At 51.2% G+C, this 26,862-nt stretch overlaps 1 protein-coding gene across 7 annotated transcripts in view; it reads left to right on the top strand.

Moving 5' to 3' along the window:
• FOXP4 (forkhead box P4) overlaps positions 1-26,862 on the top strand; it is a 144,333-nt gene that overhangs the window by 101,539 nt on the left and 15,932 nt on the right. For 4 of the 7 annotated variants that reach the window (XR_004645366.1, XM_034767355.1, XM_034767352.1 and 1 more), the window contains 8 exons: positions 259-409; positions 1,550-1,754; positions 2,167-2,274; positions 8,293-8,380; positions 11,554-11,637; positions 13,306-13,507; positions 13,605-13,681; positions 14,993-15,094. Coding sequence is in view for 6 of the 7 variants with exons in the window: in XM_034767355.1 (XP_034623246.1) it covers positions 259-409; positions 1,550-1,754; positions 2,167-2,274; positions 8,293-8,380; positions 11,554-11,637; positions 13,306-13,507; positions 13,605-13,681; positions 14,993-15,094 (1,017 nt within the window). In the remaining variant the exon portion in view is untranslated. The remainder of the gene's footprint in view (positions 1-258; positions 410-1,549; positions 1,755-2,166; positions 2,275-8,292; positions 8,381-11,553; positions 11,638-13,305; positions 13,508-13,604; positions 13,682-14,992; positions 15,095-26,862) is intronic. The other 3 variants (XM_034767356.1, XM_034767354.1, XM_034767353.1) reach the window with 3 other exon arrangements.

Genomic DNA, 26,862 nt, shown 5'->3' with positions numbered 1-26,862 from the left:
CTCTCCTCCCTCTTTTTTTTTTTTTTTTCCTCTCTTCCTTCTCCTCCTCTTCCGATAGATCAAAGACTCTGTCTTGGCTACATGCTGACTGGCTACCGAGGACCAGCGATTTAGGACAAAGGTCTGTGCTGACCAGGCGTAGGGCTGATGCCGGGATCCGGCACTCCGTGCTGCTCAGCGGGGCCCTTATTCCCTGCAAGGCCTCGGTTGCAGTGTCGAAAATAGTGTTTTGATTTTTTTTTTCCTTTTGTCTCCTAGCAGCCATTAGGGAATAAACAGCTGGCGTTCCAACAGCAGCTACTGCAGATGCAACAGCTGCAGCAGCAGCACTTGTTAAACCTTCAGCGACAAGGGCTGGTCAGCCTTCAGCCGGGACAAGGCACCGTTCCCCTGCAGACCCTTCCACAAGGTAAAGCGCGTGGCAAACCTCCTCGCTCTTGTTCTGTCCTTTAAAGCCCGAGCCCTCCGCTCCAGTCGGCCTGGTGGGCGTTACCCATGTGTAGCAGCTACAAACGCAGCCTCCGAGCTCTTAGGCTTTTAGTAGCAACTGGGTGGTTTTCGGTGCACTTTAGGCCTGGTTGAGTCAGTCTCTCTCCAGCACAATCATGGGCTATACAGGAGCAGTAACAGTGATTCATAGAATCAATAGCCGTAAAATTGCATAGGAGCAGTTGAGGTATATTCTGTAAGTTCAGGGCCCAATCCTGCTGCCAATGAAGGAGGCGATGGGAGTTTTGCCTTTAACATCAGTGGGAACAGGACCAGGCCCTGAGTTTGCGTATATGGTTCCTGTTGTTTAATGCCCTGGCTGATAGAGGTTCCTGTGTGGAGTTGGTGGTACAGGCAGACGCTGGGAACGAGGGATGCGTGCCCAGAAGGCAGAGTTCTTATGCCTGGAGAATGAATGCCCTGTTTGTCTGTGGAGGGGTGGCCCATGTGGGTGAAGGGCAGAGGCCAGAGCAAGGCATGATTTCCCCCAGATTTCACTCAGGACTCTCCCAGGTTTGGGTCATGCACTGAAAACTCCTTCCAGCTCATTCCGAAAGCTTCGTGATCCTTTTGAAGCAAGCCTGGGGCCAGGGCCAAATGACCGTTTACAGCTGCCTGTTGAAAGTGTGTGGCTCCGGCAGGCGGGACAGAACGCCAGGTGAAACTGGGCCGTTTCCACTGAGCAGTGGGTTCATTGGACCCCGACGCTCGAAACAAAACTTTGTGGGGGAGTTTGGCTGCCTCATGTAGCAAAGCCTGAAAGAAAGGTTCCCTCGCATGCCTGCAAACCAGACCCACTGAATTTTCTGTGGCAGTAGTCGAGGCAGCAAGAGAGAAGCTGTTGCTGCTGTTGCTACCATGGCTAGATAGCGCTCAGGCCTTCAAGGCTGTCAAGCTGGTGTTCTTCACCCCCCTTCGATTAAACTAAAAGCTGCCCTTCGCTGGGTTCTTCTCAGCGCAGGTTACTGTTGGGCAGCGGTGGTTCTCTGGTCCATATCTTCACCCTTGTCTCCATGCGTGTGTTTTCCTCCTCTCTCCCTGGACCCCGTCCGGCATGTAGCTGTGTGTCCCTCGGACCTGCAGCAGCTCTGGAAAGAGGTCACCGCTACCCAGCCTGTAGAAGACAGCATCAAGCAAGAGGGCCTCGACCTGACCACCAACACTTCAAACTCTACCTCGTTTTCGGCCGCCAAGGTCTCGCCTCCCATTTCCCACCACTCTCTCTCCAATGGACAGAGCGCCATGCTCACGCCAAGGAGGGACAGGTAGAACCGAGCTGGGCCAGCCTTTTATTTTGCCCTGTAGGTCTAAGAAAAGGCTAGATGACTAATGGATCCATTGTTTGTTATTGGGAGTGGGGCCAACATAGTCCAGTGGACTAGGAATTGAGGGAGCTGGGCTCTGTAGCTACGTAGGCAAGTCGCTTAACCTCTCTGCGTCTCAGCTTACCCGTCTGGAAAATGAGCTGTAATCATGTTCACCAGCCTCATAAGGCTTGACTGATGCATTTGAGAGCCTTGGTTGAAAGGTGTGAGGAGATGTGTTAATATCTTGGGGTGGTCCTGGTCTAGAAGCTTCTTTGGAACTGCAGTAGCCAGCCTGTCATGTGTAAGATCCCCAGTGTAACTGTTAGTTCCTTCTCCTCCATCTCACACTCTCTCTCTCTCTCTTTCTCAGCAGCTCTTCTCATGAAGAGAACCCCGGCTCCCACCCTCTGTACGGACATGGAGAATGCAAGTGGCCTGGATGCGAAACCCTCTGTGAGGACTTGGGACAGTTTGTCAAGTAGGTCGCTCCCCTACTGTGTCTCTCTGGGGCTGTTGTTTCATTCCTGGCTCCCCCAGGTTGTGCAGCCAGTGTGGTGGTTTGCAAGTTGCCCTGCGCTCAGGGGCCATCCAGACCCTACCCGTCGCTAGCACCCTGCACTTCAGTACTGCTTTGGGCAGAAGCGGGAGGGGGTGGTCCTTGTACCTGCACCCTGGGCTGAGGGCAGTAGAGGTAGGTCAGAAAAGCCATGACTTCCAACTTTCCGGGGTTAGGCGGAACTCATTGTCTCTTCAGAGGCTACAGGTGTGACCTTAAAAAATGGACCTTTCCACAAGTGGCTAGTGATTTTTTTGCGCACCCAATTTAGCACCTTGCAGGGGTTTGATTTCCAGAGGACTCAGCACTGCCTGAAAGTCAGGCCCCTTTGAGAGGGGGGGTGTCTCTGAGCCCCCAAAATCACTCGTCACTTTTTGGAAACTCTGGGCCTTCGTGTCTCTGTGCCCAAGTTCCCCATCTGTACCGGGGGGTGCTAGCACTCCCTGTCTTGGAGTTGGAAACTCTTCAATTCAGCCAGTGGGTGGACTGTAGATTCAAGGGTAATAGCCAAATTGGGGGCCCACCCCATCTCATAACAAGGAGGTTAGTCTGTACATTCAGGGGCATGTGAGAGGGATGGGGGGGAGGGTATGCTAGAGGAGAAGAGACTGTAAGAGACCTAGAGAAATCACAGGACGTGGGTGGGAGGAGGGCAAGAGAAGACAAACGAGGAAAGTTAGCAGTTCACCCTCTGTAAGCGGGGAAGAGAGAGAGAGCGCGCGCAAGAGAGAAGAGAAAGAAACAGATGGCAGCGCGGCAGCCTGCTGACACCGCTTGTGGGCTCTGTCACTGACTGATTAACTCCGCTGTCTAAGAGCCCTCCGCTAGCGTCAGGGTCAAACAAATTGTTTTCACGCTTCGTCAGAGGTTTACTTAATTAGTTCATTTGCAATTAGATCTCTTTGTAGCCGGGATTTTTAGCAAAGACATCAGAAGAAACTGACGGGTTTTCTTTCCTTTTTTTTTTTTCCTTTCCCCCTCTCTGCACTGAAGGGAATGTTGTGGGAGTTGGGGCAGAGATGCACTGTGCGTGTGTATGTCTATTTGTGTCTGAAAGACTTTTGTTTTACAAACAGCACGTCAGCTGATCTCGGCAGCCATGTGCCTGTCTGCCTCCCCACTTTGTTCAGGGAGGGAGTACCGGAGGGTGGAACAGGTGCCAGCTGCAGTGAATACCAAGGCAGGCTCAGTCGGGGGGTAGGGAAGAGTGACTGCTGAGCATGTGGGGAGATGGGTTAAGAAGGGGAAAGCATCTTTATTCAAAGGAAAGAGCCAGGAGGAGAGGACAGGGGGCATTGTGCTATTGCAAGACGAAGCCTTGCTGCAGCTAATGAAGTAAGGAAGGCAGAGGAGCCAGAAAGGGGTGCCACCTAGTGGTTAGAGCAAGGGGCTTGGTGACTCAGGACTCCTGGGTTCAATTCCCTTCTCTGCATCTGCCTTGATGCCTGACCTTAGGTAAGATTTCGCCTCTGCACCTCAGTTTTTCCATCTGTACAATGGGTCTAATACTTAACTGACCTCACAAGTGGATTGCAAGCAGGGATGGGCCCAACCCACTAGCACTGAAACTAGATCAGAAGCTCAGCAGTGTTTGGATCGCTGGTTTTGGCTTGACTCATGCAGAGCGGGGCACCATCTGTGAAGTACCAGTCTGAATCCTGAGCTTCTCCAATGTTTTGGGTAGAGACAGTTGAAAGAGAGGGAAGAATTTTTGCCAAGATGTTTGTAAAAAATTCGTCTCCGTTTTTAAATTTGAAATGTCTCAACCAGCTTGAATTTTGGGTGCATCTGAATCCACAGGGCCAATTTGTACCCACCTCTAGCAAAGAGTTAACCAAGTTATTGGGCTTCTTATACATGCTGGAGCAGTTTGAGGAACTCCACCCCTGGGCACAGGAAGGAAGAATGAAACTTTCTTACACTGAGATGAAAGAATGAAAGCACTTTCCAGATAAGACCCCCACCCCCGCCCCATTTTTACACTTTCCTCCTTCGGCAGAGAATGCCAAAACTCTTGACAGCTTATTCTTCACAGAAGTACCCATGTCTTAGTCCCACCATGCAGAGGAGCAAGGAGTAAAGACCCCTAGTCCATCTCCAGCTAGATAGGTAGTAGTGACGAAAGAAACTCAAACATTGTGTCGGGTTAGTTCAGATGCAAGTCTGGAAGCTTGTCCCCAACATCTTGTTTTTGCAAGATAGGGCTGGAAATCTCCCATAAACAGGTTTTTCAGTGAGAATCCTGGTACCTCCTGCTGCTGATTGATGGGTAGATCCCTTCTGGACAACTTCTCCCAGGGTATCTCTGTATTTTGTCCCCAGTCTTGGTTGGAAGCCGAGTCACCAAAATGACCATCATTTGCACCCCAGTAGTATGTTTGGTTCCATCATGGATAGAGGCATTGCCTTTACACCTAGGAGCGTACAACCTAAATCAGACATAGACAGTACAGGGCCAGATTTTCTAACAAGTTAGGCATGCATTGTGTGCTCGCAATTCACGACTAATTTGCATGCATGGTTACTATGGTTGCACTCGCAAATGTCACTGGCACATACAATTACCTGATTTGTGTGTCTGGTCATTACACCTGTAAATTAGACGTGCATTTTGCCATGAGTCTGCACACCTCACTGATGTGAAAATCTAGCCCACAATGTGACATGGGCCCATAGAGCCCCAGTTGAACCACCTTTTCCAAATCTGTGTATCTTGGAAAGTGGAGAGGGTTCAACCATCCAAACCCGCGTGGTGGATTATTGTAGCAAGACTTCCTGGAAGAAGTGAGTTTTAAATGGCTTTGAAGACAGGGAAGTTGCTTGGCACAGCATGCGGGGAGTTCCAAACAGAAGGGATGGTGCGGAAGTCAAGAGAAATGAAATACCGCTAGCTGCACATACATACGATCCTTGAGGAGATTTACGGTGGCTTCTGAGGGAAAATCACCTGCTGGTTAGAACACAGCACTTGGGAGCCTGACTTCGTTTTTATAACTTACCCGGGGTTGTGATGGAGAATCCATCACTGGCAATTTCCAAACCAAGACTGGCTATTTTCCTAAAACATCTGCTGTAGTTCAATCGTGGGTTAATTCAGGGAAGTTGTATGGCCTGTGTTATACAGGAGATCAGACTAGCTGATCCCAATGGTCTCTTCTGGCTTTATAGCCTATAAAACTATTCCTGGCGCTGCCGTGGACTCTCCTGTGTGAGCCCGAGCAGCTACTTCCCCTCCCTGTGTCTCAGTTTCCCTGATACCTACTTCCTGTGGATGGAGAGTGGAAACTAAATTAATTCATGTCTGTAAAGGCTTTGGAGGACTCTAAATAATAATATTTAGCTCTTACGGAGCGTTTTCATCTCTGGCTCTTACAATACAGGTCAGTATCACTGCGCTGATTTACAGAAACTGGTGCACAGAGAGATGCAGGGATTTGCCCAAGGTTACGCAGCAAGTCAGTGGCAGACCTGGGAATAGAAACCATGTCTCAAGACTTGGTGTAGTGTCCTGTCCATTGGGCCACACCGCTCTAGATGGAAAGCAGTGTGGAGGGGGGTCAAATGCTAATTCGGTGAAGATCAGTGTGAGGCCAGGTGACTTATTTATTTCTGATCTGATTGACCTGCCCCTAAAGAGACTTTTTAAAGTCATGGAACGATAAAGGAGATGCCAAACATCCCCCATATAAAGTAAAATCCCAGATACTGGAGAGGAGGGTTTTCCCCTCACTTGCCCTCTTGAGTCACATTACAGCAGCAGGACAATTACACTGCGAGTTGGCACTCGGGTGACTGTGGGCCAGTTCCTCAGCTGGTACCAGTAAGCCCGTTGAGCTAGGCTGGCTTGACACCATCTAAGGAGCCCGCTCTGTTTGTACCATGTGTGATGGGAGCAGAGGGAAGATCCAGACCAGGTGGAAGGGCAAGAGTAAGGGATGGAACTGACTGAGCAGGGGGGCTGGAGAGAGAGATCAAAGGAGGACAAATGGGGAGAGTTCAGCATAGCGTGACTGGGGAGCATGGGACACGCGGACTCTAGCTTGGATATTGTCAGCAGCAGCTGCCCCTGGCCCAGGGAGCTTGGTTTCCTGACACTGCAGCATCCAGGAACACAGGCTCTCTGCTTTTTTGTTGCATGGCTCTGGTTGACATTAGAGGGAGAAGTTTGATAGCGGGGATCTGTCGAGCGGCACGGCTCGAGGTGAAGGGAAAAGAGGGGGCCGCAGAGCTCAGAAAAAGGGGAGAGGGGACACCGATGGCAGGCTGCTGACAGTGCGGAGCGCTCGCCGCACAGGGCTCAGGAGGCTCACGCTCTGTGCTCGTTTAGTTAGCGGGACTAACGGGGATCCGCCCGTTGTGTTTCTTTCCCAAATCCCCTCACCTGCTCTGAGTCTGAAACGAGGGTTTCCCCCATTTGCAAGACCCAGGGCTGCTTTAGACAGCACCATCGGGGCAGGTGTATTTAAAACATCAAAACGTAATGCAGCCCTAATGTTTTCTTGCACCTTGAATTCACCCTGGCGGAGAATTATCCCCGCTCGTTCAGCACTCACCAGCACCCTGAGCGAGCTTTCCTCGTGTGCCGCGGTTGCAGGGAGAGGCAGGACTTGTTCTGCATTGTCAAGCTCAGAAGGCCATGCTTTGAGCGCCCGTGGTTTAGCGAGATGGGGCCTGGAGGGGAGACAGCACAGAGCTGTGTGGGGCAGGATTGATTCCTGGCTGGAGGGCGATACTAGTCTGAGAGGCAGGGAAGGGCAAGGCATCCCCCTATTCTAGCGAGAGTCCACAGCCCGGCACCTCTCACTGAGCTATCTCCATTCTCCCTGGGTTCCAGACCTGGGGATTTCTCTGTCTGTCCTGACATCCCGGTCCGTGCTCATGCCTGGGACCTCCATGTGGTTGAGCGAGCAGAGTTCCTCGCTGGCAGGGAGCACTCAACCTGGAATCATGACTAAGACTGGTGCCGTATGTTCTTCTGTGAAAGCGAGCACGGGCCATTTTGAGGCCGTACACATGTCCCAGCAAGGCCCTAACTTTGTAAGGAGAAGGCTCCGCTGCCGAAGGTGGCCATGAGGTTATTGTTTTGATTGCAGAGAGAGGAAGGAGAGGGCCTTGTGGGTAAGGTATGGGACCCTGGGTTCTAGTCCCAGCTCTGCCGCTGACCTGGCTCCATCCCCTCCTTGGTCTCTGTTTCCCCATCTGTAAAATGGAGCTGATCATATTTACCTGCCTGGGGGAGGGCGTTTGAAAGGTTTCATGCATGAATGTTTGTGAGGCACTGAGAGTCTAGGATGCGGAGCACCTCATAAATGCCACCTCCTGCCTTTGGGGAGTCTCTCATGGGATGCAAATGAATCCCCATGATGCTGCCTGTGTCTGCCTGGAAACCTGCTCCTTGGGTGCAGTCAGTCTTACCAGGTACATCCCGGAAATGGGATTTTCCAGCTGAGCTTAAGGAGCCAACTGTTGTACCATACTCACACCTCCCCCGGGGCTTGGCTTGCAGGCTCACCCTCCACGGGTACCAGCTGTTTGTTTTGTATTTCAATGGACTCCCTGTGGCAAACTACAGCTGAGGCAATCCAAGTGCTGTTGGGGAAGGGGCTGAGAGACTGGGTAGTCCAGAGGGTAGGGAGGTAGAAGACCTGCTCTTCTTGGCTCTGCCAGTTACCTGCTGTGTGCCCTTGGCCAAATCACGTTGCTGCTCTGTGGCTCAGTTTCCCCTCCCATGCTTTGTCTTATCTGTTTAAATTGTGAACTCATCAGGGCAGGGACTGCCATGTAATGTAACTAGCAGATTGGGGCCTCCATTGCTCCTGTAATAGAGATAAGAGGTGCTTGCAGGCCATAGGTAGGTGCGGACATGGGCCGGTAGGAGGCGCTCTGTTTCATGGTGGGCTCTGGGAACTGTCAATCTAAAATCCATTCTTCTCTGTCTAGACACCTCAATACGGAACACGCACTTGATGACCGAAGCACGGCCCAGTGTCGAGTTCAAATGCAAGTGGTGCAGCAGCTGGAAATACAGGTAGGTGCAAACCAAAGAGACTTGAAGGGTGGTGTGGAGTCAAACTCTTTACTTGCCCTGCATATAAGTGGCAGAATTAAGCTGCTCTCCATCGGGAGGGAATAGCTGGGTCTAGGGTGACCAGATGTCCTGATTTTATAGGGACAGTCTCAATATTTAGGGTTGTGACTTAGAGAGCCAGGAAACGAGATGTTTGACAAATTATTATCAGACCTCCTAGATCTGCTCACCTGGGCCTTAGCTACAACAATGTGCAATCTTATATAGGCAGAAAAATAGTTGCCAATTGCACCTGTAAATTAGGTGCACATTTTGCCATTCAGTCACCCATCTATCTTAAGGATAAGGGGTCCTGTCCCAAACCCAAGTGCGGGTGGTGGGCAACCAACCACTCAAACCATGGTAGATCACACATTCATGTACATATGAAACAACACATTGAATGACTAGATCAAAAAAGAGAGACTACCGTTGTAACCAACGTAAGAAATGGAGCCTGGGTATTTCAAGTGGAAATTCAGTGGAAGATGGGCACCTGATTTCTGCAGGCTCCTCTGAAAATTTCAGCCAGAACGCCGCATGTACGGTGCATTTGCTTCCATAGCATGTGGGGGTTTCACACTGGCACAGGGTAACCAGTGTGTTGTGTGTGTTTTTTGTGGTGTTATCTATGGCACTTTGTGTACATGAATGTTGTGTAATGGTTGCAACCCATGGGACGTGCACCGTAGCCAACACTAGAGCCAAATCCTAGTCCTCCTGAAGCCAGGAGGGCTGATGGTTGCTCAGCCCTTCCAAATATCAGGCCGTGTATTATGGGCCCAAATGCAGACTTCGGAGCTCACCGTCAGGCCCCTGCTTTTGGAAATCTTGCCCTTGATTTGTCCTGTGCATTTCATACGAGCTGTTTTCCCCCCCCCCAGAAGTGCTTCGTGTAATTAGTTAACAAAAGAGGGCAATTCAGAAGAAATGTAGGCTTTCCGCTGAGGTTTGCGAAGCGATAGAGATTCAAGGCAAGAGAGAGCCAGGGTGGCTGTTGAGAGCGGCCGCTGCAGAAGGCTCTTGCTAGCGCAGGCAAGCGTGGGTAAAGGGACAGGGTGGTGCTGCCTGCGTGAGAGGAGGAGATAATCTATGAGCACTGCCCATGCTGAGTATTTTAATGACTGACATAACGGCACATAGGCGACTGTCTCCACATCTCTCGCGCACGTGCTGAATGCAAAGATGCCTGGTGGTGTGACCGTGCGTAGGAACTGTAGTGCCGTGTGACACGTGTGTATCCATTGCACGGGGAGGGGGGGTGCACGCACGTTGTCTTTTTATTTACAGTTCCTCCCCTGGACTTCTCTGCCTGCCCTTTCCTGGGAAATACCAGCCCTGGAGCTTGTGTGACTGACTCCGGGGGTACTCTTGTTATCCAGGTTGCCTTGGCTGCTAGATCACACGTGTGCTAGGGCGTGGGGGGAGGAGGTGGCAGAGGAGGCTGTGCTCGGGGGGGGGAGCAGCTGGTGTAATGCAGAGTGCTGGCAGCCTCTGGCAGGAGTTAGAGCAAGGTAGGATGAAGCTGATGGCGGGGAGGGGACGAGGGAGGGAAAGGGGTGGACGTTTAAAAAAAAAAAAAAATTAGAGAAAAAAACTCCCAGGAGCACTGGTTGGAAAGTGAAGTTGAGATTCTAAAGCCGCCTGAGTCAAACCGTGTGATTCCATCCTGTTCCCAAATGCTCACTAAAGCAAGAGGTTGAAAGCAATTACTGGAACTTAGAGAGGGGTGGGAGGGGGGAACCTGAAGGGATAGCAGAAAGCTCTGTGTGCGAAGAGGAGAAGCTGCCACCAGAGCTACCAATTATAAAGTTTTCAGCGCGGAGCTCCCGCTGTGTCGGTGGAGAGAGTGTCTGCATCAGGAGGGGAGATCTGTCAGCTCTAATGAGAGCCACGACAGCGCGAGAGCGTCGCAGCCGCTCAAACTTCCAGCCAACTCTACTCCGGCGGCTGCTTTTAACTCCTTCCTCGCCGGGCTTCCTGCTCCACTCCCAGCGAAGGAGCCGCATCCGCAGGGGCAGGGGCCAGTGGGAGGAGGGAGGCAGCCTCTTTGGGTGTCTCCTGGATTGAGAACGGGGCCCAAAGTTTGAGGGGATGAGGCGGAAAGGGAAGGTGACACGAAGAGAGATGGTGTCAGGTCCCATTGCCTCTCCACAGCTCAAAACCTCTCCTGGTGCCACAACGAATATTTCACCCTTCCCCGCACTCTGAGAAACAAACACACACAATTAAAGCAATGTTGCACAAGTGGGCGGATGGGTGGGTGGGTGGGTAGGTAAGGGAAAATGGGAAGGAGTGTGGTGGGGGGGTATAGAGAGGTAGGATCTGATGCACCGACAGTGGGCAGGGGAAATACAGGCTCACTGGTAAGGAACAGAGGGGGTGGACAGGAGAGGCTGATGATGGAAAGGAGAGAGCGAGAAGATGAATGGGGAGAAGTGGACCAGGTCCTCCAATGGAGGAGGGAGGAATGAATACAGAGCAGAGTGACAGCCACCTGGGAAACATAGAGAGACGGCACCAGAGAACAGAGGAGTGGGAGACGGGAAGGAGATTGGGGGGTGGGAGGGGATGGTGGATAGATGGGAGAAGGGTGGTGTGGATGGATATATATCTATAGAGGCATGGAATTATTCTGTTTTGCAATAGATTTTTCATCCCAGCACATAGAGCAATGCCCATACAGCCAGAGGCGTGGGCATGGCAGGCAGACACCCCAGCAGCCGTCAGCACACGTCCAGGTCTTCCTCCCCAATAGGAAAAGGCAGCTTTTTAGCGGGCCAGAGAAGCAATCCCATGGACAGGTGCACAGCTTTCAGGAACGTTCGATGTTACTGGGAAGATGCTAGCAGGGGGGTTAGACCACAGCACCGGCAGCCTCTCACCACGCGAGAGGAAGGAAGGCCCGGGGACGGAAGAGAATAACCCTGGTCTGTCACATAGCGGCACTCAGAGAACGTTGGCCAGACAGTGCCAGGCACATGGGGGCCAAGCAAGGGATGAGAGAAGAGCTTAAGGAAGCTTGCAGGAGAAGCGCGTTTCAGTGAGCACTCCCTGGGAAGCTGGGTGCTAGACAGCCCTGGGAGTTACCCTGCAGCAACAAGTAACCTCTTCCCTCCTGCTTCACCCCACAGCTGGCGAAAGAAAGCGAGCGTCTCCAGGCAATGATGGCCCACCTCCATATGAGACCTTCGGAGCCGAAGCCTTTCAGTCAACCTGTAAGCACCAGCCTGCCTTCCCCATCTGCCGCTCATCCCCTCAAGTTTCCTCCTTCTCGGTGCCTCCATCCCTGTCCTATCTGTCCGCCCATCCCTGTCCAGCTCTTCCAAAGCCCATTCCCAATGTCTTATCACCATTTTCCTCTCTCGCTTTGCCCAGAGGTTTGAGCCAAGCCGTGCAGACCATATCCCTGTTACGGCCTCAGTGGCAATCCAAGCTGGGCAGGGTCACCAACATACTCAGTGTCTCAAGCCCGGTTATGGCATCCTTGTAGCAATGATCCCCAAGTGATCCGCTTCTGGTTATCTCCGCCCCAGAGGTCTGGGCTTGGCTCTGGTCCATGTTGCTCCCCTTACTAGACATCCAATGCTTTAGCAGGACATGGCTCATGAAAAGCCCAGGTGCTGACGTCCTCTGTGTTAAGGAGTCTCCGGGGAATGCTGGCCTCCCCCCAGCCTGCTCCCTCCTGCTTGGTGCCATCACCCCGTCCTCCTGAAGGAGTTTATTCATTGGAAGGGTGGCCTTTCTCTCTCTCTCTCTGTCGGTCACCTGCTCTCCCCGTATCTTCATGGCTTTTCTCTGCATCCCCAGGTCCTTCTGCTCCTGTTCAGTAGTGAACCTGGCTCGGGGCGTGAGCAAATGTATCCTCATCAGTGCCTCCTCCCCTGTCCCTGTAAAGAGCTCACTGAGCAAAATTCCAGGCCAGAAATCGGGATCATTGCACCTATCCCCTGCAAACCATACGCAGTGCCCTTAAAATCTCAGTACCTGATCCCTCGCCAGCTCCTAGCTCAGCTCTCACAAGGGCCTGGGCAGTACCTGGGGCAGACACCCCTAAGGAACCCCTGTGTGCTGCAGAGAGTAAGTCCTGATGACTCAGGTGTCAGGTTTCCTCCTGAGTTGCCCCAGTGTGATGTTCTAGCAGTGCCCTCTCTAAGGTGAGCTGTAACTCCAAGGGCTTGACGCCGACGACGTTGGGGTAATTACTCCTGAATTCCACCTGCTGTTTCAGTGAGAGGCAGGACTCTATAATAATAATAATAATAATAATAATACTATATGGAGATATACCGATCTCATAGAACTGGAAGGGACCCTGAAAGGTCATCGAGTCCAGCCCCCTGCCTTCACTAGCAGGACCAAGTACTGATTTTTCCCCAGATCCCTAAGTATCCCCCTCAAGGATTGAACCCTCAACCCTGGGTTTAGTAGGCCAATGCTTAAACCACTGAGCTATCTTCCTGCGCATAATGCTTCACTTCCTGTCCTGTTCAGCAGCTGCCCACAGTCTCATCCCAGAGCTGGCTGAATTTCGGCAGGGGATGAAGTGGTCCCTGTGTATAGTTGGTATGTCGGCTTGCAAAGTGCTTCGGGATTAAGACGCTTGGGGCTGGATCCAAGTTGCACTGAAGCCCGCGGGGGCCTTTCCAGTGACTGCAATGGGAGCTGGGTCAGGCCCACTTGGAGCTGTAATGTGTTGATAGCAGAGTTTTCCTGCAGCTGGTTTGATCCATGAGATCCTCCTTTAGTGCCCAACCCCCTGGGTTAGAGGGCCCTGTGCACTCTCCCGTGTCTCACAGCATGGAACCGAATCACTCTCCCTACCTAAGACCATCTCCACGTCCGTTCCCAACTGCTCTCAATTTCTTCCACCCATGTCTGTGCAGCTGAACCTGGTCTCAAGCGCCACCCTCTCCAAGAGCACTTCAGATACCTTTCCAGATGGCTTACCTCATCCCCCCACCTCCGCCACCGCCCCCATCACTCCCTTGCGGCAGGGTCCATCCGTCATCAGCTCCTCCACCTTACAGACCATGGGGGCCATTCGCAGGAGAAACCCCGAAAAATTCTGCCCCCCAATATCTTCAGGTAAGAGCGGCGGTGGGTGGGTCGTTGATGCTCATGTGGTATGAGTTACTAGATTCGGTTCCTTCATATTCTCTCTCTCTCTCTCCCCCCTCTCCAGAGCTTGCACAGAATCACGAGTTTTACAAAAACACAGACGTCCGGCCGCCCTTCACGTATGCCTCACTCATCCGGCAGGTGAGGAACGCCCTCCGGCTCCAGGGGGCTGTGAAGGCAGCTATGTCCCGACGCAGTAGGCTGTTTGTGATTAGAGCTGAGAACTTGGAGGCCAGACTCCGGGTTCCATCTCCAGCTCTGCCACCGACTCGCTTTGTGATCTCCGGGGCCCTAGTTAGCAAATCAGGATAACAACTCCACAGGGAAGCACGGAGAGAGTTAATTCCTTAGGGGCCAAATCCTCAGCTGGTGTAAACGGGTGTAGCTCCATTGCTCTGGTTGTGTGCAGCTGACTTGGAGATCCTCAGGGAAAAGGCACTTCAGTTCTGTAAGTTGTCCATAGTCATATTTATTTCACAAAAATGATGACAGTGCATTTAAAGTCCTGCCTCTGCGAAGTGGGTTCCCAGTGGGTGGGCATCTGCCTCACCAACACCACTGGACACTGGTTGTCCCCTTTTACTGTGAGTCTCATCAGAGAGGCCCAAGAACTGGTCCATGAAGGTGGAGATCCCCTCTTCATCCATAGTGTTGATCCGTCCTGATGCAGTGTTGGAGGGGAGGCCGGCCTTACCTGTGCTATATTTGCTCTGTGGATAATTGGGGAACCCCAGTCTCAAGGATCATCAGCCATCACCTTAAAATCCAGGCGAGACGGGGCATAGAGGGACTCAGCATCCCTGCCAGTGGCTCTGTGCTGTCTGGCCACACCATGGAGCAAACCCAAGGACAGGCGCTGGGGCGTCGGGTATAGTCTGTGCCACTCCGTCAGCCTCTCTCAACCCCTCCGGCCCCACGGATCAAATGTGTGAGCCTTTGATTTGCATATGCAAATATACTTATGAAGAAATGCAAATCGGAGCACTCCTATTGTTCGCTCTTTGGCTCTGGGGGAGGGAGGGGTCTTCAAAAGCCCATGCCTGACACAGACAAGGTTCGTTTGGAAGGGTGATTTCTGCCACTGTAACTCCATTTAACTCCTCTTTGGACAGCAAGATTAGCTGAGCTTTCTCTGGCGTTAGATAGTTGGTTCGGCGCATGCAACCTTTTGGCAGCACGGTCCAGTGGGTAGGGCACTGGGCTGGGAGTCAGGAGACCACCACTGAACTGCTGCATGCCCCGGGGCAAGACACTCCCTCTGCACCCGAATAGCAAGGCTTGTGTGCTTTGACATCTATGGGTGAGCCCCTTCGTGATCCAGACAGAACCTCTGACTCTTCTGCAGCTCGCCCATCATGGTTGGCAGGCGCGATCAGTGATACAGGCTCTTGGGATTGATGCTTTATAAGTAATTGGTTTGGGTTCCTCCCCCTCCCCCCCTCTGAATTCCAGGCTATCCTGGAGACCCCAGACAGGCAGCTAACGTTGAATGAAATCTACAACTGGTTCACGCGGATGTTTGCCTACTTCAGGAGGAACACCGCCACCTGGAAGGTAAAGCCCCGCCTGGGATTTCATTCTTCACCTCCTCTCCATCAGCTGCAGAACTCGCTCGGGGCACTGGCAGTACATGGCAGGGTCTGCTGCCAGGGTGGCTTTCATTAGAGGTTGGCTCTAGATCACAGCTACGTAGGGCAGCTATGTATGCATCCAGGAGAGGTACTTTTCCCTCTGACTCCCGCCTATTGAGGTGGTACTTTGGCGGCTTCTCGACATTGGAATATGGGGTTGTGGGGGGGAAGCGGGGATTTGCTGCAGATTTTAGCTGAGCCGTACATCCGAGAAGGGCCTTGAGCTGTCCCTGAGTTGCTCCGTCCCCAGTGAATCGCTGTCTGATAATGTTGTCCCATTGCCTCGTGAGTGACCGTTGGTGGCATTCTCACAACCTTGTTGCATTGCCTGACGGCGCCATGTAAAGCCATGACACAGACAGGTCCATCGGTCTGAGACCAGCGCCAGGGGTGGCAGGAGTGAGTGGAAGGATGGTGTTACGTTTCCCTGAGCAGTCGGAGCATGACTCGGGATGGGCACAATTCTCCTCACAGCGAGAGGCCTGTGAGCCACGGGGTCCCTCTGAAGCCCTAGGATGTAAGTGGTTCACAGGAGGAAATGTCCCCTTGTTCCCCCGGGTTTATGGAGAACTTCCCATTTCCAGGTGTCCGCTCGCCCGTGTTACAGGGCAAAACCGCCCTGCAGGACTTCCCAGCCGTGTGTCACCCCCCTGCATCCATCATGCAGGCAAACACCCTATGTGCCAGAGAGGTGGGCTCAACTGGGCAGCTGGCAGAGTTGGCTTTTCATCGTCTGGCCTTGTATAAAGACAGAACTCTGTTGAACTACACCTGTTTTGTGGGCCGCTGGATGGTGTGTGCCAGGGTGCCCCCCGGGGGGAAAGGGGGAGGATTATGGGATTGGGGTGGCAGATTGCGGGGTTTCCGAAGGGGGTTACAGAGCAGCTAGTGTGCGAGCACCTAACTTACCTCTCTGTCTGTCTTAGGGCTTCCTGTAATGCCTCTCTCTGTAGCATCTTGAGCAGTGACGAACTGATCCCCAGGGGGATTGAGCACCCGTAGTTCTTAATGAAATCAGCGGGAGCCCCAAGTGCTTGGTTCTGCTGCAAAATCAAACCCTTCTTTTTTCTAAGCATTTATCTCCGCCCCTCCCTCCCCCCCTCCCCCCATGTGTCCTCAAACTCCAGGGAAGGTTGGAGGTGAATGGCCTCTCGCTAGGGTTTGCGCTCTCAGGTAGGGGCTGTTCAGTCCTCCCAGAGCATCGTGCAGGAGCGAGCAGCTCCCTCAAAAAGGCTCAGGAATTAGGTCTCGAGCTAAACCTGTACGTCTTGGGTCCAGAAGAAGGGTATTTTTTTTTTTTTAATTTTAATTTTTTTTCTTTAAAAAGGGAAAAAATTTAGACTCTAGAAATAGAAAATAAGGTTAATGATAACCCGGGGGCTGGTGTCTCGCTGCAAATAAAGACGCCTCAGCCAAGCTGTAAAAATCTCCAGCGCCACCATGGCTCTTGCTAGGGTACCGATTCTCATCTGAGGGGATGAGGTTCTGTGTGAGCTGGCTGCCGCCTGTCTTTCACCTTGGCAAAGAAGCGGGTGAAACGTCGGGCTTGTTCTGAGAGAGAGGATGGTTTTACGGGTCAGGCACCAGCGTGGGGCTCTGGAGACCTGGCTTCAGCTCGCAGCTCTGCCACAGACTGGCTCTGGGACCTTGTGCAAGTCGCTTCATCTCTCTCTGCCTCAGTGTCCCCTCTGTCAAGTGAGGCTACCAGTCCTTCTTCTTTCCCGCCCTGTTCAGACTGTAAGTTCTTTGGGGCGGAGGGGCTGTCTCTTACTGTATACATACAGTGCCTTGCACAATGGAGTCCTGCTCAGCCTCCCCTCCCCGTTTGTTGGGATTCATGGCACCAGGACGAGACAGGGTTCCCCAGGCAGGGCAGTGGGGCTGTGATCTCTACGTGCCATGGAAGTCGAGTCCCCATAGAAGCCTACAGTGCCCAAAACCTGAGCTTCCAGGTGCATGCAGGTTTAACCCCGGGAAATCAGTAAATTTTCACCCACTTACCCCAGGCCTGAAGTTGGCCCCTTGGGCCTGCGGTTCACTGTGCACCTGCCCTCCATTATTCAGGCTCCAGTGCTTCTTGGCACTTTTTCCATTCAACGGTTCTGGTCTAGATCTGGAGAGACCCTCATGGGGGGGGCTGCAGGGAAGGGCCAGGGGAGCACCATCTCCAGTGGGGAAGGGGCAGGGGTCGCATTCCTGCTGCTGGGCACCGCTGCTTTTCAGTCAGCGCCCCCCTCACCTCCCACCCCCATCGCATCTTCCAGACATGACATAATTCCACCGTGTCACAGGCATACCCTGATACAATCACTCCCTCAGACGGGAAGCCAGAGTCATTATGTAGCCTCAAACCCTGATAAGAGCTCAGCCCAGCCGGCTGCCTATTAACTGAACTGAGAGGAAGAGGCAGAGGGGGATAAACTGAAGGGAATTGCCTCCAATGGAGTCTGGAATCCTTGACTCACCTGCAAGCTCCAGACTGTTCTTTATCATGTGTCTTGCGGTTGTGCTTCAAGACCCCGGCTAAATCAGAGCCTCCTTGTGCTTGGTGCTGTACATAGCTGTAGTGAGAAGCAGCCTCTACCCCCAAAGAGTTTACAATCTGAATACGACGGGGGGAGACAGAGGCACAGAAAGGGGAAGAAGTGACTTGGCCGAGGTCACGCAGCAGGTCAGCGGCAGAGCCAGGAATGGGACCCAGGTCTTCTGTCCTCTGCAGCAGCATTCCTCTCAGTGGACCTGACCCCCGGGCCGGTGGGGGTAGTCACATTACTCATGCCTAGTATTGCGAGTGCCTGTGAAGTGCTGGGGAGCTTTGGGTGCTGGAAGACCTCCCTGCACAAGCCTAGCGAACCTCCATGTTCAGGGCTGTGGCTCTTCTGGTTTTCACCCATCCACCCCCCTCGCCCTTTATGGCTTGATCCTTCTCTGCTCCTTCCCCCACCGATGGTCCTCATCCTCTTTTGGGTTGCTTTTATTATTACCATTGCTCCCTTGTATTATTTGTACCAGGACTTCACTGCGCTAGGCACTGTGTAACAAGGACAGTCTCTGCCCCAAAGAATTTACAACCCAAGTCAAATGCTCCTAATGGCGTCCTACGCCAATGCAAGCGGGCGTGAGCAAGTCACCAAGCTGGCTTCTCTGTGCCCCGGACGGCATGGCCTTAAGCAGACCTCTATTAGTACAAAGCTCAGAAGGTTTGTTTCAGGGCAGTGCCCAAAAGTATGGGTGAATTATCCCAGCCTTGAATGACACCAGGCGGGGAATCGCCCAAATAGGTGGTTCTTGGGCTGAGGTTGGTACTTCCCACTGGCTCAGAAGTCCCATCAGAGCTATCTCTCTTGCAGCTTTCATTGCTTCCAGCTCTGGAACTCAAAAGTTCAGGGCTGCTGAGAGCGTAGGGGGTGGGAATATTAAAGCTCAAAAGAGGGTTCGGCTGGCGGGGGGAGAGGCATCTTATTTTAGCCAATCCAGTTCACTCACCCTTAGTTGGCATGTGCCTCTTATAATGAATAGTTTGCTGCTGGTTGTACCGCTGGCAAGTGGTGGTTTGTATAGGAAGCTGTTCAAGGGTATAAGAAGAGAACAGATGGTCCAATGGTTAAAGCACTGAATGGGGATTAAGGAGAACTGGGTGCAGTTCCCAGCTCTGACACAGACTCCGTGTGACCTTGGCCATGTGAGGTAATCAGTTTGGGCCCCAGTTCCCCATCTGTAAAACGGGTTTAATAATCCATTCTTCATCTGCCGTGACTGTTTCAACTGGGAGGTGTCCGGGGTAGGGACTGCCCTTTACTATGTGTGGTTGCAGCGCCCAGCAAAATGGGACCCCAATCTCAATTTGAAGCATCTAGGCACTGCCATAATGGGAAAAATTACTGAGAGAGACTTGTTAATGTTGCGGTAGCACAAGCACTCACTCACAATCAACATGAGGAGCTGTCGCTTTGGTTTTCAAGTTCTCTGTTACTGTTCTTTAGAAACCCCACTGTGCTGAGATCAGTAAGGGCTCCCCATTTCCCGCTGATGCCAGCTCCCAGCACAATACCGCCTTGCTGCAGAGCACCTTGGAAAGCGTTGACGCTGACAATTCACTCCTAATTGCTCTGAGCTCCAGCCACAGACAGAGGTGAATAGCTGATCTGTTTGAGGACAAAATGTGAGCTTGGGAAAGATTTCCAGTCTTGTTTGTTTAGGAATTTATAAAATCTGAGATGAGAGACAGAAAAATATCTATTAAGTGGCATCTACTCCATCCACCTGCCAGGCCAGCGTTTTTTCCCTGGTATGTATCAATTTGTAATACAACAAAATTCAACTCGCTTTAACTCAAAGTAACATGGATCAAAGCACTTAGAGGGGCACTATGAATATAAAACTTAAAAGAAATAGCTTTATCTATGATTCAAATAACATCTTTTAGGATCACACTTTTTATACTAATGATGCATTCCTGAAGGTCTAATAAATGATTGCTAGATGTTTTAATCAATTATTATAGATTTCAACAGCTCAATAAGTCACTTATAACCATGGTTTATGACTAGAGCTTATCACAATGTTTGTTTGTTTTTCCTCTCTGGAAAATTTTGACTTTTCATTGGAAAAAAATTTTTTGATTCTGAAATGCCACCACAGCATCTCATGGGATTTGTAGTTCAAATGTCTCATGCCCCCATTCTCCTCTATAGGCCGGGGTCCCTAGTTGAACTGCCTCTCCCATGATGCACTACTGCCTTCCCTCAGGGACAAAGAAGGCAGTGCATCATGGGAGTTGCACAACTGTGGTGTCATTTCTAAATCAAAATATTTCAGTTTCTAGGCAGTTGTGTTTTTCTTTGTAAATACAAAGTTGAATTTTCTGCAGAAAGCAGACATCTCTCTCTCTCTCTCTCTCTATCTATATACACACACACACTCTCTCTCTCTCTCTTTATCAAAAACCCAATTTTCCACTGGAGAACAGTGTCAACAGAAAACTTTCGACCAGCCCTGCTTATAACACCATCTGCTGACATGCTTCCAGCCATCTAGAACATATATTACTCATGTCTATAACAGGCTTCTAACATCTATTATTAATCTTTTATACCTATTTATCTGTGCACCATGAACAAAAATACCTTCCATCCTTCATATGATTCAGACTGAAAGTATTTTAATAGCCTCTCTCCCTTTCAACTATTTGTTCCATTTTACTTTTCATGCTCGTGGCTGGGATAGTGGAGAATAGTTTGGTTAATTTCACTTCCTGCCGTGTTTGTTTTTTATTTCTAGTAATCTATTGTCAAGGGAATCTCCCAGGCACATGTACACTTTAGATATTTTTTTTAAAAGCATGATTTCATACAAGTCAAAGAAGTGTCATTTGATATGGATTCCCATCAATCCTGTCCCAATCTCTGGGACGAAAAGGGTTCGCAGACGAATTAACAATACCCAAGAGATGAAACAGACTGAAAGGCAGCTGGCCAGTTGGCATGGACATCTGGTCTTAGTCCATCACCAGATCAGTCACCAAAACTAGGGATGTTTCCATGCCATAGCCCCTAATCCCTTCAATCTGATTTCTGGCAACCTGAAGACTTCAAGCAATACCAGAGGTGTGCACCAGATCACTTGACACCTGCAGGTTTAAAGGGTACATTCCTTAGCTGTCATAGATCGGTGCGGCTCCACTGACTTCAGCAGAGCGACGCTGATTTACATCAGGTGAGAATCTGGCCCATAGTGATCGTCTAATCTGACCTCCCGTCTAGCACAGGTTGTAGAATTTTACTGACAGAAAAAGGGTTGGAAGCCTTTCCCATAAAGTTTTGTACATCTCTCTCTCTCTCTTTTATTAAAATGAAATCAAAAGCCCAGGCCCAAAACTAGCTGACAAGCGTCCCCTTTCCCCAATCGGCGGGTTGGCTGCTGGAATGCGGCGCCTGGGCCTGGCTGACTGACCATGAATAATGGTGTCAGGGCAGGGAAAGCAGAGCCTAGGCCACCCCCTGTGTGCGTATCCTGCGGGATAGGCGCCCTGCCTCACAGTTCAGCATTCAGGATGTTGCGATGTCTCGGGCTGGCAAAGCAAATTTGCAGGGCCCTGCGCTGGGGCTGCGGGGCCTGAGCTAAGCTGTCCTGAAATCTTCTGAGCAACCATTGACTGTTTTAGTCTGTGATGGTACATCACAGAGGGTTTGTTTCAACAATTAGTCCCCTTTCAAAGGGCACAAGGGCTGGTGCTACCCTGCTCACTAGACTAGGGATTAGGGTTCCAGTTCTCCTTTGTTCAGCCATCCCCACTCCTCATCTCTCCATCTGCACACACCTCACTCTCTCTTCCCTTTTGTTTCCTTTATCATCACTTGAACTTTTCTCTGTTCTCTTCCCACTTCACCTCACCCACCTGCTCGTCAGGATCTGACAACCGGGAGAGGCCAGCCTGGTGCGGTAGGGTGACCAGATGTCCCGATTTTATAGGGACAGTCCTGATTTTGGGGTCTTTTTCTTATATAGGCGCCTATTACACCCCACTCCCTGTCCCGATTTTTCACACTTGCTGTCTGGTCATCCTATGGTGCGGTAGTGTGTCTTTAGAACCCATCCCCGTTGGAGATAAGGTGTTAGCAAGTTAATTGCTTCTGCTCAATTAGGCCTTTGTGCATGGCCAATCCATCTCAGCCCTTGTGCCAAGTGTACCGAGAACATAGCTCCCGGGAGGTGGGAGGAGAGGGGTATCTCCTCCTGTGGAAGGAAGAAATGTGCCCCCTGTTTAGCCCGACCCTTTAATTCTCCTCCAATGCACAGAGAGTGAGCTGTAGCATTAACCAGCGCTCTGGGTAAGAGGTCAGTTAAACAAGCCCAGGAAGGACTCCAGTTGTTTGAACAGCTCCGTGAGTTTCCTGCACCAATCATTGACTCCTCCTGATGGCTCATGTGGAGCATTGCACTTGCAGGGGAACAGCTCTTTGCATGCCAGGCCAGCTCTGTGCATGAACACTTCTGCCAACGCTGCCCCACACGGGTCGCATTTGGGATCTCACCCCCAGTGCGCTCGCACCCTCTGAGCTGACAGATTGTTTCCGTCTTGGGGGAACAGCACTTTCGCACCCGTCGCTCTCATTAGAACCTGGCACCGTTCACAGGGGGTGAATAATGGTTAGAACAAGGGACTGGGAGTCAGCACATCTGGATTCCCCTCCTCTCTCAAAGTCAGGAATAATGTCCAAGGTTTAGAGCATGGGAGACTGGGAGTCAGAACACCTGGGTTTTATTCCTAACTCTGGGAATGTTCTGCTTCCCCTGACTGCCTCAGTTTCCCCATCTATAAAACAGAAACATTACAATTTAGCAGAACTGGCCAAAATTTTTCATTCTAAAACATTTGAGGATGGAAAAATTGCCATTTCTCCTCCTCCCTCTCCCTTCTTCCCCCTCACCCCCATGAAATGTTTTGCAGAAAACTTGTATTTTTTTCCAAAATTTTCAGTATTTTGGAAGGGAAAAACTGAAATGTTCTAGTTTAGAAGGGGACTTTCCCCCCTTTTTGTCTCTTTTTCCTCTTCCTTTTTGCTGTCTTCCTTTTTCCATTTTGCCCCTGAAAAGAAGAGGGGTCAGAAGTGGGGGAGGGGGAGATACGGAGGGCAAAGTCTTAGTCTTTAAAAGCAAAAAACTTGTTTTGGAGGTGAAAAATTATAATAAACCCTTAAATTCCGTCCTGACCCCAAAAAACGACCAGTCATGGTTTCTCAACCAGCTCTGACATTTCACCTCCTTCCTAGAATCCTGGGTGATCAGCAGGTAGGAGGCGCTGGGCAAGCGCAAAGTGCACAGAGAAGGAAGGAAGTGAGAGGAGAGTGGCGTGTGTTGGCGTGACGGCGCATGCAGCTGCAGCAGCAGAGAAATCTCCAGCATGATGGGGCGGGGGCAGGGGTTGGGGTTGGGAGGGAAAGCAGGGCCGGGGCATAAAGCAAACATCATTAGACAAGACAAAGATGAGAGGCAAACAGAGCAGCCAAGCCTGGCACTAAATAAATACTCTGTCGAAATGCAAAAGCCACGTTAAAACAAGGCAAGGAGGCGGCCTGAGAGCAGAAGAGCTGAGACGAGGCGGGAGAGACCTCCCCCACCGCCCCAAACAGCCCCCCAACACCAGCCCGGCTAAGCAGGCGTGTGACCTTGCCCCACGCTGAGTCCACTCAAAACACTGGGGAGGTTTAACCTCTTGTAGGAGCCTGGACCTGGCAATGTCAGACCCCCGCCAATAAAATGCCCAGGTTGATTTTATATCTCAATGTGGCTTTCCCCACCCGTCCCAATGTCCATTTCACAGGATAACCGTTAAGACTCCGGGCCATGCACTTGCAAGGGGTTATTGCTCTCTTGGGCTGCAGCCCCATGTGTTAGAACGGCCACTGTGGGTCCATCTACACTACAGTCAGGAGGTGTGATTGCAGTCTGTGTAGGCATTCCCGAACTAGGGTTGGCTGAGCTATTTTAGTGGGCTAGCGGAGACGCCACAGCGTCATGTGCTAGCTCGTATCGGTTGGGTTTATACTCCGGCAGCTACCCCGGGCCAGCGCCCACGCTGCTGCACCTTCACCGCTATTTGTAGCAAGCGAGCTCGATCAAAGCTAGGTCGGATCTGCCTACGTGTGCTGCAGTGTAGACATAGCCTATAAGAGCCCATTCAGGCAAGCCCTGACACTGGGCTATGCACTGAAATGCAGCGTTATAGGTGATGGGATCTGGATCCTCGTCCAGTGGAAGACAAAAGGGAGCTCCAGCGATGAGTGGCCCCTAGATAGACATGGTATGGTAGGCTTTCCGGTGAGAGAGGCTCTGCCAGTTCATGGAGGGGTCACACCGTTCCTAACTGTGGGGTGTTGCATTGAAATGTATTTGAATGCAAGTCACTGTTTAAGGAGCTGCTTCTGTTGAGAACTAGGCTGGTCTAGTGGCTGGGACATTGGCCTGGGACTCAGGAAAGCTGGGTTCTAATCCTAGCTCTGCTGTTGACCATATCCTGTCTCGTCTTGGTCTTCTCCTGTCCTTACTCTGATTCGGTTGTAGCCCCTTTGGGGCAGGGACTCTCTCTTGCTATGAGTGTGTTTACGCTTTTAAAAAAAACACCACCTACATCAGTGACTCTTAAAGCCCAGATGAGCTGATTCAGGCTTGTGCTTCTGTTTAGATGTACAGGCTGGAGCCCGGGCTCTGAAATCTAGTGAGGGGGGCAGGTGGGTCCGAGAGCCCAGGCTAGAGCCCAGGCTTCAGCCCAAACCCAGTCCTCTACGCTGCTATTTTTAGCCCGTAAGCGTGAACCTCATGAGGCCAAATCAGGTTCTAAGACTGGCTGCTGTGGGGGTTTTTTGTACATACCTTACATGTTTGTACAGTGCCTAACACCATGGGGGCCCTAATCTCAGGTAGGATCCCTAGGCACCATTCGACTCTCAGCCAGCGACCCGGGTACTCCATTGATTTGCGTGGATTTACATCCGCATCCCTCAGAGCAGAATTTCCTTTATGGAAAAGCCCCTGTTGAAGTCGGTAGGGATGAATCTGAGCCGGGTTCTACCCTAAAATCCCCGCCACACTGAATGGAAACCGCGATCCTTTCTGGAGGGATTTTGAACCCTCCTGTCGACTTCCACAGCAAGAAAGAGAATTTGCCGTTAAATTACATAAATTACATTAGAAAAAACAAAACAAAATCCTTTTATTTTCCATTCAATTCTTCAGCCCTCTCCCCGCAGCCTGGCCCTCCAAATGACTTTGATTCATTTTCCTCCCACTTCGTGCCTCTAATATATATACACATGCCCATGACAGCATTGTACAGTAATGGTGGGATGCTGCTTACATTTGGGTTACTGAGTCATTACTGTACAGTGCCGGGGTATTATTTTTTAATAAGGGTTGTGGCCTTGCTGTGCCTCCCTCCTTTAATCTGGTCTTTGTTTGAAGGAGGAATCCCAAATACACACAGGAAGGGAGGAGGTGGGAGCTGTCCAGGAGATTTATTCATTTTGCTGTGTGCTAAAGGAGGAGCTCTGTTTGCTAGCCAGAGGGCACGGGTTGAAGGGCAGTGGGATCCAGGGCAGATCCCATCTGCCAGGTGACGCCTTCAGGGGAAAAAAAATCCCCCTCCAAGCATCCAAACTCCTGAGACAAGAATCCCAAACTCCTCTTCATCAAAGCCCCCCTGGTCAAAGTCTCTGTCGGTGGGAGGTGCCGCCGTACCGAAGAGCTGAGGGCGAGAGGTTCCCAAAGCGACATCTTGGGGCTCCTGAACCAGTAGGGGGACCTTAGCTCGACGCAGGAGCTCGGGGCCGATCAAGCCACTTTCTTGGTGTCTGTGGGAGTATGGGGGAGGAATCCCAGTGAAAGAACCTCCCTCGTTCCCCGCCAAATTTGTTTCTAATGAGAATGGCAGAGCTTTTCTTTGCCAGTGGCCACTGGCTTGCAGCATGTGCCCTCTGTTTGTGGGAGCAGCATACAGGACCTGAGAGGCACCCGTGGGAACCATCTCCCATGCGTGTTGGCACAGCTGTGGAAGGAGATGGGGAAGGAGCATGGATCGTTCTGTGCACCTCTGTAGAGATAGGTGGCCTTGTGGTTAAGGCACTGGACCGGGGATCTGGGTTCGATTTCTTGTGCTGCCACAAACTCCCTCTGTGGCCTTGGACTAGTCACTTAGGCACTTCTGAATATTTTACCCAAAGTGACTTTGAAGCCTAAGCTGCACTTTCAAAGGTCGCCAAGAAACTTAAGTCCCACTAACTTTCTCCTAAGAGCCTAAGTCTGATTTTCCAAAGGGAAAGGTTGCTGGCTCGTTAGGGGTATGTCTACACTACACTTTAAAATCCGCAGCAGCCAGTCTCTGAGTCCAGGTCAACAGAGTGCTAAAAAACAGCTGTGTAGACTCTTGTAACCCCTTCCAAGGCTTCAGAGGCCAAGCCCCTGTTTCTAGCACTGTAGCGTGAGCTCTGTGAGACCGAGTCTGTGGACACTCGCTGGCACGGATTTTAAAACCCAGTGTAAACATACCCGATGCTTTTGAGACTGTTACTCTTAATCTCTCTGTGCCTCAGTTCCCCATCTGTAAAGCAGAGGGAGTAATCCTTCCTCTCTCCCATGCCTTATCTGTTTTGGGGCAGGCCCTGTCTCTTGCTGGTTGTGTGTACAGCGCCTAGCACCATGAAGCACCGATCTCAGTTGGGAACCTCCAGGCAGTGCCGCACTAGAAATAAGACTAATGCAGAGAGGCTGCTGACCCAGCATCCACACTGGATGTATCGGGTAATGGTGTTGCTTTGGCAAGAGCGGATGCATTTGTTCAGGGCTCAGGGAGGAGTCGCACTTTTTGTTTGATTTTTTTTTAATGCAAAAAGGAGGAAACGGTCCAATTGGATGAGTTTTCGGGAACTGTAACACTTTCCAGTGAGGGGGGGTTTGGTCCCTGTCCCTGTCTCTCCTTTTGCCATGTTGTCTTGGCTGGCTCCTTTGTTTATACGGCCCCCGTTCGACCTTTTAAATTGCTGTTAATGTTTTAGCGTAACGAATTAGTCTCTCATCACGAATCAGGACTCGAAATAAAAAAAAAAAAAACCCTCTGAGGCCAACTTCCTGAAATTGGGGTCATTCTCATTTGCAAGGCAGAGAATCTGAGAACCTTAATGCAAGGAAATTTATTCA

This window comes from Trachemys scripta, chromosome 4 (genome assembly GCF_013100865.1).
Source record: "Trachemys scripta elegans isolate TJP31775 chromosome 4, CAS_Tse_1.0, whole genome shotgun sequence".
In the NCBI taxonomy this organism is placed as follows: domain Eukaryota; kingdom Metazoa; phylum Chordata; order Testudines; family Emydidae; genus Trachemys; species Trachemys scripta.
The sequence above is the reverse complement of the archived record's forward strand: the minus strand, read 5'-3'. Positions and strand labels throughout refer to the sequence as shown.